This window comes from Glossina fuscipes, unplaced genomic scaffold (genome assembly GCF_014805625.2).
Source record: "Glossina fuscipes isolate IAEA_lab_2018 unplaced genomic scaffold, Yale_Gfus_2 26, whole genome shotgun sequence".
Classification (NCBI taxonomy): Eukaryota; Metazoa; Arthropoda; class Insecta; order Diptera; family Glossinidae; genus Glossina; species Glossina fuscipes.
In genome coordinates this window covers 8,156,647-8,169,633 of record NW_023998421.1, presented here as the reverse complement: position 1 = coordinate 8,169,633, position 12,987 = coordinate 8,156,647, and the positions used below count along the sequence as shown (strand labels likewise).

The 12,987-nt window shown below is 36.2% G+C and overlaps 2 protein-coding genes across 2 annotated transcripts; one reads left to right on the top strand and one right to left on the bottom strand.

Moving 5' to 3' along the window:
• The first annotated feature begins 718 nt into the window (after nucleotides 1–718).
• On the top strand, nucleotides 719–1,357 carry LOC119635462. The gene has a single exon (XM_038030273.1). It carries the CDS (start codon nucleotides 719–721, stop codon nucleotides 1,355–1,357), a length of 639 nt encoding a protein of 212 aa, XP_037886201.1.
• A 6,481-nt stretch (nucleotides 1,358–7,838) lies between these two features.
• Nucleotides 7,839–11,162, bottom strand: LOC119635461 (coiled-coil domain-containing protein 170). Its single transcript, XM_038030272.1, has 7 exons — nucleotides 11,052–11,162; nucleotides 10,686–10,826; nucleotides 9,812–10,627; nucleotides 8,884–9,246; nucleotides 8,588–8,818; nucleotides 8,227–8,532; nucleotides 7,839–8,171 (listed from the first exon to the last, which is right to left on the bottom strand). Exons 1-7 carry the CDS (start codon nucleotides 11,160–11,162, stop codon nucleotides 7,839–7,841), a joined length of 2,301 nt encoding a protein of 766 aa, XP_037886200.1.
• Nucleotides 11,163–12,987: the final 1,825 nt, after the last annotated feature.

Here is a 12,987-nt window from a genome sequence, read left to right as displayed (position 1 = left end):
TTTAGAAAATTCATATAAGTTATATTCAATATATATATATATATATATACATATACATATAGCAGCCATACACGCAGACGACAATGTATAGAGTAATAACAGCAACGACGACGTGTGGACTATCACACTTTATTTTGTCAGTATCAAGCAAGAAAACGACACTGAAATTAATCTGGTGCACACTAGCGATATGCTGCTTAAACCAACAGGTACGTAATAGATACTATTTGAAAGAGCAAATATGTTAAAAAGCTCAATTGCATCGATTCGAATTTTCGTTACCAAACACTTAAGACTTTTGATTGGGTAATGGAAACTCAACTAACCTCTGAGACAGTATAGATCATTGGAAGCAATAATGCAAATAAATCAGAGAAAAAAAGCTCAGGGCACTTAAGGGTGTAATGGCTTTTACAAAACGCTTGCATACGCATTGGCATAAACCGACCGATGTGGTTTAGTTATTAAAACGCTTTGATGTGTATTTGAAGACACGTCCGTTACAGATTCCGACTAATTAGTTTTGAGCGCCCAATCTTAGTTTCCTATCTTCCCTTATATGAGTGCTTCCTCCTTATAGGCAGCAAATAGGAAAAGTTTACTATGAAATGTTGCAAATCGAATGACCAAGTTAATACATTACTACATATGAGCGTAGTAACTAAGATGCAAAAGAAAAAAAGAAAAACTTATCGCAGAAATTTATAGCGTTTAATAAATGGAAAAATATTGTAATACCTTTCAGATATCGTCGACTGGCATTAAAGACGAACGAAATGTTCAAGTGCAAGAATTTATAGATTATATGGAAAGTCTGGTTTTAAATACCACCAATAAGGCTTTAATGAAAACACGCAATATTTTCCAGAATTTTTCGCAGCAAATAGATGCAAACCTAACCGTAGCGGTCGAAACGTTGATATCTGATTACATCACAAAAGTGAATGAAGCCTTAAAGTATAATTACAATTACACTGAAAAGCGAAAATTGTTACAACTTTTCCGTCACGAAGGCCAAGAAATGGAGAAGTTACGTTCACTTCACAATTTAGAAAAGTCCGAATTTCGAGTTCAATTAATTTCGAAAGAATTTATTAACGAATCACGTAACTTAACAGATTTCGATAATTTGTACTTGAAATTTATGCAAGAATTTCAAAACGCTTCGGGCGTTTTAACTGCCGCTTTAATAAACGCTAAAGAGAAGGAGGAGAATTATTTCGAGTTATTAACGTTGTTGGGCGACATCAAAAATGAGCGAAATCTAAAAGAAAAGGATAAACTATACGATGAGTTCATTGAAACGTTTCTATTCAAAAGCGAACAGGATCGAGTTGAAACTCGGGATTTGTCATGAAGCACTTAACGAATATGAATAATAATGAATGAAGAAAAATAAAAGAGAAAATGCAGCCTAGATTGAATTTTTGCTATCCAGCGTTAACTGATTACGAAGGAGGAAAAATCTTCATTTAGTTAGGGACAATTAATTTCAGTAGCAGCTTGATTTGCAAGGTAACCCGAAAGAAGGATCTCAGGAAAACCAACACGCAAATATCTTAATTCGGAGATCGGTTAACTCTGAAAATTCCCGGGAGTTAGTGGCCAATGCATACGAAAGTTTAGGTTCACTATGACAAGCAGATATTTCCTAATTAAAATTTTAAGTTTATGGCATCATAAGGTTAAACGATGAGTAGACTGATACTGAGAAAAGAAGTGGGCGAAGGACGGGAGACGAATATGAGTATAATCACTTCACATTTTATGCTTTCTTCATTAATTCTGACCTTTCGTTTCAAGCAATACTCTATAAAAATCACCCATAACGGCATTATTCGGTCCACTTATCGAAAAGCGCCACTTTTAACAAGAAAACGTACCTACGTAAAATGTATTCTACTGCCATTAAATTGGAAGTATGTGTAGGCTCTTAACAAAAGTCGAACAAACTCTAAAGTCAAGCTATTTAGTAAGGGTTTGTGAATTCTTCCGATGAAATAACTGATTAATTTTGAGATTAGGTTCGATATTTGTAGGCAAAAGATGAAGTTGATTAAAACTTTCATTTGACGTATGGCGTGCAATAGTTGCGTGACAGCGGCTGACTTCGTCTGTATACTGCAGTCATTTCTTTTAACGATCCATTGCCAGTACAGATTGACGATAAATTATGGTAGTGGAGAGCCGTCAAGAAAGGGTTAACGTTTCTATAGCAATGCTTTATAGGTTGTTAGCGAAATGTCGGTTGCAGTAAAAATTGTTAGCCGTAAACCTACCCAGTAGAATTCTTTACCGTTATTTCTAGTTTATCGATTTTTCTGGCGACCTGGGGCCACGTTCTGGCAATTCGAACCTCAATATGAACCAACTCAAAGCTTTTTAACTTGTATACCAATACGGTTTCATTTAGAAGCGTGCGACCTGATAGGGAAAGCCATAGAGCTAATTTTTGCACTTCTCTAGGTTATTGAATGACGAACTGAAGCTGACAAACCGTCTCAAGAATTATATATGGGAATCTATTCTGCAGTTTTAGCAGGGTTTTCATTGGTCGATAATTTTATTATGCTGGGCACATATGGTGCCATGCAACGTTTCGCAGGAGTTACTCATAATCTATAAGTGAACTTAGCGAAACACTTCTTCATAATGAGTATTAGGGCCAAAATAATCCTCCATTTTCGAGACCTGCCTTCTAGATCTAAGATTGACTTATATTACTTGCCCTTTACGATCTAAAATAGCTGAAAGAGCTGTGTGTGTCTGTATGTGTCTGTGTGTGTCTTCATGCAAGCGCGTTGGCGCTGCCGCCACTACATAGAAAAACGTACTTAGAAAATCTCTTTCCGTTCTTGGCCTTGAGTGCTGTGAACCGCACAACCGCATGACATCGTCTGCCAGTTCATTTCATTTGGCGACTGTTACCTGTGTTAGTCAAAAAAAAAAACGGCTTTGGATTGGAAGTATCTCCTTACATAAGTTTAACACAATCTTCACGACTCTTGCGTAGAGTATCGCTTTATTACAATATTACATTCAAATAAGAACAACAGCCTGACTAAATGATAACCGTTGGATCCTCTTATTCAAAATTCATGGTTAGGTTGAAACTATAAATCCATTTGATAATCAGAGCCTGTAGAAAAACTCTTACATAATCTCTTACCTTACCGGGATATGTCTCAATGGTAAGACCAAAATACTTGCATACGAAAATTTTTGGTACGCGGTCTGCGGTGAATTATTTAAAAACACAACATTTTTAAAATCAACTTATGCTGAAAACACCTGCCTACCTCTCTGCTTACCTCTTTTGTTCTTAATACGATACATCATCACCTAACATATGCAATGGCGTATAGTATGCGTTTTATATAAAAAACATTCTTACGTCTTAACTTACTTTGGCGTTTGCTTTCCATCCTACCTAATGTATTACCTGAAAATAGAACGTTGCACTTACTGTGCTCTTGAATACTTTTAAATTATATTTTTAATTATATCAGTTCAACGACAGGATCTCAATCAAAGCTAGTCGATTATGTCAACCAAATGACCCGATTTTTTTAATTCATTTAACAATAGTTCAAAAAACTTGTGTGTGTATGTATCGCTTTTTAGATGCATTAAATATGTGTTTATCGTCTAACGTAGACATTGAATACTCTATTTGGCAAGTATCACCTTTACAAGCTTGATAGAATGAACGAAACAAATGCAACAAATGAATTAAGTATTAACACTTCATGTGCATCCGTTCGTCCCATTGGCGGGTCAAATGACTTCGCTTAAAAACCATCGTATCTTTTAGGACAAAAACAGAAAATATTTTTTGATGTCGTTTAGATTGCGAATAGAATATTTCTTTAGCCAACAGGCAAGCTTTCTGCTACTCAATACCTCTGCTTCTTTACATGTTCTTATCTATTAGCACTGAGCAAAGAAAATGTAGTTCTTTAATTAGCTACAATAATAATAATATTATGTGCTGGATACGTCACTGGGTGTACGATTGGTATTCTTCCCCATGTAACACGGTTCTCTACGGCCCTCGACATGACCTATTGATCGCATTTATCGTTTGAAAAAAGATAACTTTACTTAAAAGTAGCAAGAGTGCACTTCGGTGGGAGAGGCCTCAGTTCACTAGATTGTACCTTAGGGAGATCCGTTTCTTGGGTGCGAGCCTACAAACGTTACTGTAACGAATGCCAAGGCAGTGCGCCGATTGGCAAATTCGTTACCGCGGAAATCGAAATCAAAATTTTGCAGTTTGCACTCTACTTATCAAATTTTGTTCGCCCTTTCGGAGGAAAAACAAAAAAAAAAAAAATTAATCATCGTCCAAAAACGTGCCAGTAATAAAGAGATCAAAGCTTCGGTTGACGACCATCCCTAGGTCCCCATAAAAAGGATGTAATAATTACTCACTATGGTTGGTAAAAGGATTGGTTGTGGCCACCGCCATGGTTTCTTTGAGAAAAAAAAAAAAAACAAAAAAATGAAACTTCGATATCTTATAATATTAGTTCAAGGTAGCCGATCTTTCCATTTCAATACAGAAGTTGTAGGATCACCCTTACCGTATTGGTGGAAATTTATAAGGTTACATCTATTTTATATTAACTCTACAAATTGATATTAAACAAGGCCAAATAAGTTAGTAACAGGTCAGAAAACCAGGTAAGAAAGCAGAAATCAACATTGTTTAGATAAAATCACAAAGTTTTCTGCATGAAAATAAAGTCTATATAAATAATGTATTTAAAAAAAAATAAAAAAAACCTATCAATGCTAATGTCTCCCATCTAACTTTTATTATGTTTTTTTTTTCAAACAACTAAGGAGTTTTATTGGTTTTGAAGCGGATGTCAATATCGGCTAATATCCAATCAGAATATTTTTTTTACCACATTTTCTAAGGCATGTTCATTCATTTTGTAAATATTTATATCGAATTAATGTCTGCAATATATATCCTTTGTAGTTTTTGCTCATTGTCAAGTTGTAACCAATTTTGGAATATTATCTGCAGCCATCAGTCGCGTTGTCGGGTAAGGCTAATCATTAGATACCCTACATCACTTCGCCTAATGTAATTATTTAATTATTTTCAATGATTACATCTTGTTTTCTACTAAAGCCAGTCTATTTATGAAAGGACTCGAAGGTGAACGTGAACGGACGGAGTGCAAATTTATCAAAATTAATAATTGTTTTCAGAGAACAAATTATTAGACCCAACCTGTCATAAGTATCATGAGCAAAATATCCACACACATGGTATAGTTCATTTCTATGTCTAGCTAGTACTAAGGCCGCGTTCCCCCTTCAACAAATGAAACATTAGTCGGTATTAGCTTATAAATATTTAGCTTTTGCGCGAACGGTTGTATAGAAAGAGTTTCAATGAATCGCTGCGGCCCATCTATACCTTTGCATCAATTTAGCATTGCCGAAATCGTATTACTCAGCGATTTTTATCGAGCTATTTTGAATATTGCAATTTTTTTCATAGAACGAGTGGTTTGAAAAGGGCTTTATAAGGGGATTGGTCATAAAAGTGATGCAATCCAATTCCAAAAGTGTTCATTTCTGGGAACAAACGCCAAGTTCTGGCTATTAAAAGCATATTTGTTAACACTTTTAAAAATATTTCCAATATAATAAACTTTAACGTGCGATTAATATTTCTGGTTAAAAAACCGTTAGCACAGAGTTGTTTTTAATAAATAAGAAAAATGGTCAATGGTCAATAAAAAATCTTTATCATCGTTATATGAAACGACGTTGCCAACGCCGTGTAAGAAATTCTGTTAAATCGTAAGAAATTCTATTAAAATGACGAAGCTGTGTAAGAAATGCTGTTACATCGTGAGGAATTCTGTTAAAATGGGAAAGCAACAAGTATACTAAAACATGTATATATAAATAACTTTTTAACTTTATTAAAAGTGTTTGGTTATTATTAAAAATATAATATTAAAATTATCTCATCATTTCCCATACATATGTAGTAATGTAGGCTATAGTATAAACTAAAGAATCCCCCAAAATGCTTTTATAATTTTAAGCAGACTTACATGTTTGTTAGGAAAGTTATTCGTTTCTCTGCTACAGCTCAAATGCTACCCACGAATGTCTTTGATAAATACAATTGTACGTCTACTTAATCATCTATCGCCTACTAGAGGTCTCTGGTTTTTCGAAGTGTAAAAACTTCATCTAACATTATCTAACGGACCAAATTATCTAAGAAAAATTAGCTGTAGCGTTGGTGTTGTTGTTTTTCTGACCTTGCCAGCCGTAGATATTTCGTACGATATAATGCGCGATGAGGCGGGTGTTGTCACATATAAAATTTTTTTCGTTACATGGTATGTAAATTTGTAAATCTGTGCGACTCAATCAGATTATACAAATACGAGAGCAATTCACAGCTTTGTTTTATGTAAAATAACCTTCGGCAAGTACCAGGCTTAAGACATTAAATTTTGTTTTACAATTTTTCCCGTTAAATAATAAAAGTATTTTTTCATAGCAGAAGGAAAGGGGGGAATGTGTAAAAATGTATTCATACATTTTTTTATCTCATTTCTTGTTATACGAGTCTCTTCAATGTTTTGCCGGCTTAGCGTTGCAGAAATCGTCGACTTTCTGATGACACATTTATGTAGAATGACTTACGGCAACGATCATTCTAGAATGTTGAAGGAAATTAAGAAAAATGATTTTATTGAACCTCCTCAATGTTCAAAGTATACACATATCATTATTTTTTTCTTTTATATATTAAAATAAAATGTATATAAAATTACTCTTAGGTTATAATAGAAAATTAAAATATTAAATTACATTTATATAAGACACTCGCAATGTTCTACATTTTTGTGCTTGAAAAATACACTCGCAAAGGAATATGCGGTAGCTTGAATCCAAAGACTTCGTATAAAGTAATGAAATTTAGTAGTAGGTGTTTTAAGTGTCGACTTGATAAATTCAAATAAAAAACTTGGCTACCCAAGCCGCTCATCCCCTGCCCATTCCATCTTCTCCAGAGAACACATCTAAAACTGAACTGTATCTACTTCGCATGCCATGGAAATGGGTAAAAATGTTAATGGCGTCTGATTCGAAACCATCCAGAGTGAGCACAGCCCAAAATAAAGTTTTATATCATTTTCTGAATCGATTTACTCTGATCTGTTCATCTGTCTATGTGATGTCTTTCCATGTAGTTCGCAAAGTCTGGGAAGTTTTGATAAAATTCTACACACTGTTTCAGTCCAAGGCTGAATCCTATTGAATCGAATCGGACGACTTTTGTAAAATTGTCTCATATGATGTCCTAGTTGTAAAACAAGTCCACACGCCTATGCGACAAATATTTTTATTTTGAAAACAGAAGAAATCAGCCGCGCTCCCTCTTTTCTATAGAGCTTGAAAATATAGTTCTTTTACCTTTTTTGTCTTTATTAGGACAACGGTGATGGGCGTAAAAGATTCGGTCACTACCGAAAATAATTCTCTGAATTGTTTTTTATTAAAAAGGCTTATGATTTTTTCATGGTTTTTTATTTCTGAAGTAGTAGTGACACGTAAAAAGAATTCTGATTATAGTGTTCTGATATATGTGTCTTACCTTTAGCCTTCTTTTCTTATATAATTGTACGCATTATTCAAGCTTAGGCTCACAAAAACGATTTGTGTTAGATATTAAAGAAAGATATTATAAGACATAGACAAAAATATAAATACTTTCTATAACTCATTTACTTTGACAACAATTTTTTGGATTTAAAAATATTTTATGAAATCGCGTTGCTTCCCATACCTCAGTGATAGCCCCGATGACCGTGTAGAGTTGTTGAATTTGGCGTTGGTGTACAATGTGGTGGATGATAGTGAGTATTGTTCGGCAGGCGATCATCAAAGCGTGTACAAGCATGCTCACCTAAGGGAGAGGCTGTCTCGTAGCGTTTAGAAAGCATAGTGAATTCCTGATGAGCGGCACATAAAGCTTGCAAACGATGCAATAAATCAGTTTCAGGTAAATCGCGGAGATGTAAAGTCCGGGCTACGGAAGTGCGGAACGATTGCAATTGAGACAGGCGATGATTGGTATCGGATATTTGCGCTTGCACGTGGGTCAAGTCGTCGCGCAACGACTGAAGGGAAAAATTTTCAATCTTATAAAACAAGCAAACTCTGAAGCAAACTCACATTTATCAAAGCTTCGTCACGGCATCTTCTGTGCTGTGCCGAGTCACTGGATGCCTTCAATCGATCCTTCAAAGTGTTTACTTGGGCTGAGAGACGGGTTTTCTCTTCTTCCAAGTCACATAACTGCGTAGTCAGTTCATCTATTTTACGAGCTCTCTCCAGAGCGGTTATCTTATATTCTACCGCTTCGGCTAATTGTGCTTTGACTTCTGCGACTTGAGACCGAACATCTGCCAGTTGACATGTGAGTTTATCAATGATTTTATTGGCCTTTTTGGTACGACAAACCGCTTCATCACGTTCACCCTACATTGAGCAATATTTACGGCTAAGTAGGTACTAGCGATGTATTTTTACCCACCTGCAAAATACATTTACCTCTGGCTCCGTCTTCAATAATGGCCAACTTGCGTTTTAACAATTCTAAATGTAAATCCCGTCGTTGTATTTGTTCCTTCAAAACACGCACCTTTCTTTGAAGATTATATAAAGTGCTTGGTGTATCCTTAATTGGCAAATCATGGCAAGATTTCTCTCTTCTGAGTTTAGTATGTGGGTGAGTATGACCGTGATGATTGTGATCGCAACATGACTAAAAAATTAAAAAAAAAAAAAAATATATGAAGCTATCCCCGGTAGCAGCGTGCAAAATCTCACTCGATCGGCTAAACGATGTAGATGATGCTGATGACTGTGTAAATGATCATAGTCGTGATGCAAAGACGCTAAACGTTCTGCTCTCTCTAACAAACTCTCAGCCATTATATTGGTATCTATGCCCAATTCAGGGGGTGATGAGCATTCAGTCCAATGCAAAGCTTTAGCCAAACGCAAAAGATATTCCGATAGACCCAAATGATCTTTACGCAAAATGTGAATCTCTTCGTGACACTTTTCGAGACGTTCTTCCAGTTCAGATTTTCGCGCCTCTTCACTACGCAAGCGACATTGTGTACTTTGTTGCGTTTCTTTGAGCTTGTCATGTTGGCAAGAGAGCTGCTCCCGTAATCCATGAAGTTCCTGTGCAGTTAGGGGAAAAATTAAGTTGTGCTAATTATATGCTACAGCATTAATGGTGAAGGCCTATTAAGTTATTCCTCTCCCCAACCGTTGTCTCTCTATGAATTCTTATGTTCGTATAATTTTCAACAAATTTCTTTTTGGCATACTGACAAGTTTTAAATGAAGAACGAACGCAACTGAAAACATGTTGGATCAGACGACCTTTAGGACTAGTCCCCATTTTGAGAACTTCGTTCTATGAAAAAAGCTTCGTTTTTCGTTTTCAATTTTAACATTCATGAATGGATGGACCCTTGTTCGATCTTCCATGTAAATTTTTTTAAAATAATAATAAAAGTTCGAATTTTTGGAATTTTAGAGAGATTATCGGCATAATGTAACGCCTTGGCGTACATACTCGCTGTGGGAAGGATTATTTTTAATGCATCTTCGCAAATGAAGGGCAGCTAATATGACAATGGTAGATGACGCATTGTATTAGGCGGGGTAATGTATGGCGCTTAATAGTCGGCCCTGACCGACTTTACAGCGTGGAGCGGCATTTTATGTAAGTATGTTTTACCATTTGCAAGCTTTTGTTTTCTGACATAATTTCTCTAAGTTTATCCTTGATGAGAGTTTCACAGGGTTCGGGAACGTTAATCTGAAGGGCCAATGTGCGTAAAAACTGTAAGCGATCATTTTGTACACGTTCACAATTGCCCTGCAGGCGATGACAGCGCGATTCAAAACCTTTCAACTCTTCCTTCAATTTCTCGGCTGAAATTTCAACTTCAGTAAGCCGATCTCTTTGAATTTGTAAATCCCGCTCGTATTGACGGCAACGTGACTCTAATTCATGCTCATGATTGTTAGCACCTTCCAATTGAACCATTAGGCGTTGTTTCTCCATATTCGAAAAACTTTTCAAATTCAAAAGCTCGTTCTCGCAACTATTCAGCGTTTCACAAGTGGCAGTAATTTTAGCTTTAGTGCGTTGCAGTTCTGCTACTAATTCTTCCAACCGCGTTAACACACATTCCGTACTAAAGTGAACGCTTTCACAAACTTCCATATCCATGCAGAGGCCAAGACGTTTTAGGAAATCATTAAATCGATTCTGCATCAATTCTTTCTGTGACTCTTCGTTAGCCAAACTAGTTTCAAGATGTTGAACTTTTATTTGCAAGTCTTTAGTTTTCTCATCGGCTAAGCGTTTTTCCCGCTGTATTGTTTGCACGGTGGTATCGCAACGCAGCTGAACTGATTCCTCACGATTTTCGGCACTTTGTAAACGGGATTGTAGGGACGTTATAAGAGTAGATTGTCGAGCTGCTTGCGCTCGTAAATTCTCACATTCGTTGTCTTTGCTACATAAGGTGGCCTTCGTTTCGGTTAACTGTTAATAATTTTCTGCGTTAAGTAAAATATGTGTTAAGAATTAATATTGAATTAACCTCAGTTTTTAGGCGATCCTTTTGGTAAGATAAGGCGGCCAACTCGCTACGTAATGCGGTAACCAGGTCAATATTGTGATGATGAGCCTGATGACCTTCATCGTAGGTTAAGGGACTACCGTTGTCACAGTTACCGTCCAACTGTTGATAATGGATTTAAAAAGAAAACTTGTAAGTATAAGAAAGGTGTAGAAATTAATCTTGGAAAGAGAGGAGACATTTTTAATCTTCCTCCCTCTCTCTCTCTCTCTCTCTCTCTCTCTCTCTCTCTCTCTCTCTCTTGCTCTTTGTAAACGCATTAGAGCAGAGGCAACAAAATTCATAATTTTCTTTATATGCTTTGTGCTTATTTCACGTTTTATGTACCAAATGATGATGATGGTGATGATGGTGGTGGTGCGGTGACAAACCCTCAATATGTTCATTGCAGTGATGGTAATGAGTACGATGTGCGTTATGCTCACTGTCTTTCGGCATTCGCGTTACTGTAAAATGGAATTTAGTCTTTCAGGCGCTATTTATCAAATCGCACTAATTTCCTAGCGCAGCAATAGTTTCCGACAAACATTCACTGTCGCCTCAGTATATGGAAACTATGGTGTTACCAATGTGTTCGCTATCGCAACATAACAATGTCCTTAATAAACAAAACAACAACACAACTAAGTTTAGGAATTTTATATCCTTTCTTTCAACAAATCAACAAATAAATCATCAAACTTTTTTGAAAGCAAAATTGAGCTCAATGGCAACAAACTTTGCTATCGATGCTTGCGTTTGTGTATGGACATGTGTGCGTGCCCACATGCATAACTGCGGCTACACATATTTGGGTCATTCACTTGCCAAAGCATTAAAAAGCAAAATTCTCGTCGCTATTGTCGATGGGGTTATCGGTACATTTATAGTGTGTCCAAAGACTTTTCATTATAATACTGATAGAAAGCATGTTTAAGGCACAACAATAAAGAGACGGAAATTGTGGATTAATTGAGATTTGAAGCATGTAAACAGAAAAACTTGTTCGAAGTGCATAAACCTTCCACATTAAGTCACTTGGAATTATATATAATAACAGATTCGAGAACGAATTGCGATAACTTCACCTTTTGCTGTAGAATGTCTGTCTGTTTAACTGCCTGACGGCTGTCAGTCTACGTACATTACGCTACACCGTTTAAATTAATTTTTTGAAAGTGAGAGGAGAGTATTAGAGGAACCTTTTGGATCAATGATGAATACACAAATTTAAAAAGGGGAAAAGGAAATGATTTCCCCTCGACAGGCAAATCGATTTGGTCACGTCTTTCCATTTGTCCGCCATTAGAGTTTGTAAAATTTGATTTGGATACCTAGAAGTTGTCTCATATATATGTTTGTGTGAATTTCCGAATTGAAGCTGTCAAACGGGCGAACGCAAGTAGAAAAATCTTAAATAAAACATTTGAAAATATTTTTCAAAATATTGGACTGTCATAAAATCAATCTTGGTTTAGTTCGGTAGTTAAGCAAGTGAATAAGCGTGCGCCGAACTTTTTAGTAAAATCGGAGGGCCATTGTCGAAAGGGCATGTCGTGTCGAAAACTTTCGACATCATGGCCTATAATGGTGCACAGCCTACCATTACACATTCTGCACTGCATCGCTTAGTACAGTACTTTGTGTAACGAATATCCAAAATAAAGTCTTATATGAGAAGCGGTCCGATGTGAGCTTTTTCCGTGTCGTTCGTCCTTGGGCCATATATACACCGGTGTACCCTATTAACCTGTAGATTGAAAACAAAAAAAAAAACGAATAGCCGGACAAACAAAGCGATTTGGAAAATGATTCTGAAGTGACTCTAAATCGGTGAAGTTTAAGGCGCGTCCATGCCAAGCCCTTTTGGGTGCTACATACATCCGCACGAAGATACTATATCTTTGTATCGGAAATGGTGTAGAGTATAAAAATAAAAAATACCCAAATATTACTGCCAATATAGAAAATGGAGTTCAACATGCTCCGTATAAAACTCCTTCTGATCTATTTTTTGCAAACGCTAAGTGTTTCAATTAAAAAATTAAAAACGAACAAAAGCCAATTTTTATTAGCAATGGTATTAAAAAGACAGGGGGCTATTCCCAGAATTAAGAATGCGATACATGTCTTCTACATGAAGCCGTGCAAACCCATTATCTGCACATAAATATTCCAAAGTATTTCATTCCTTCTAAGTATGTTAGCTTGTCAAGCGCGATCATTTTGTGAATTTATCACTTTGGTTGTTGTAGAAGCTTTTATGGACCGATCGTGACCATCT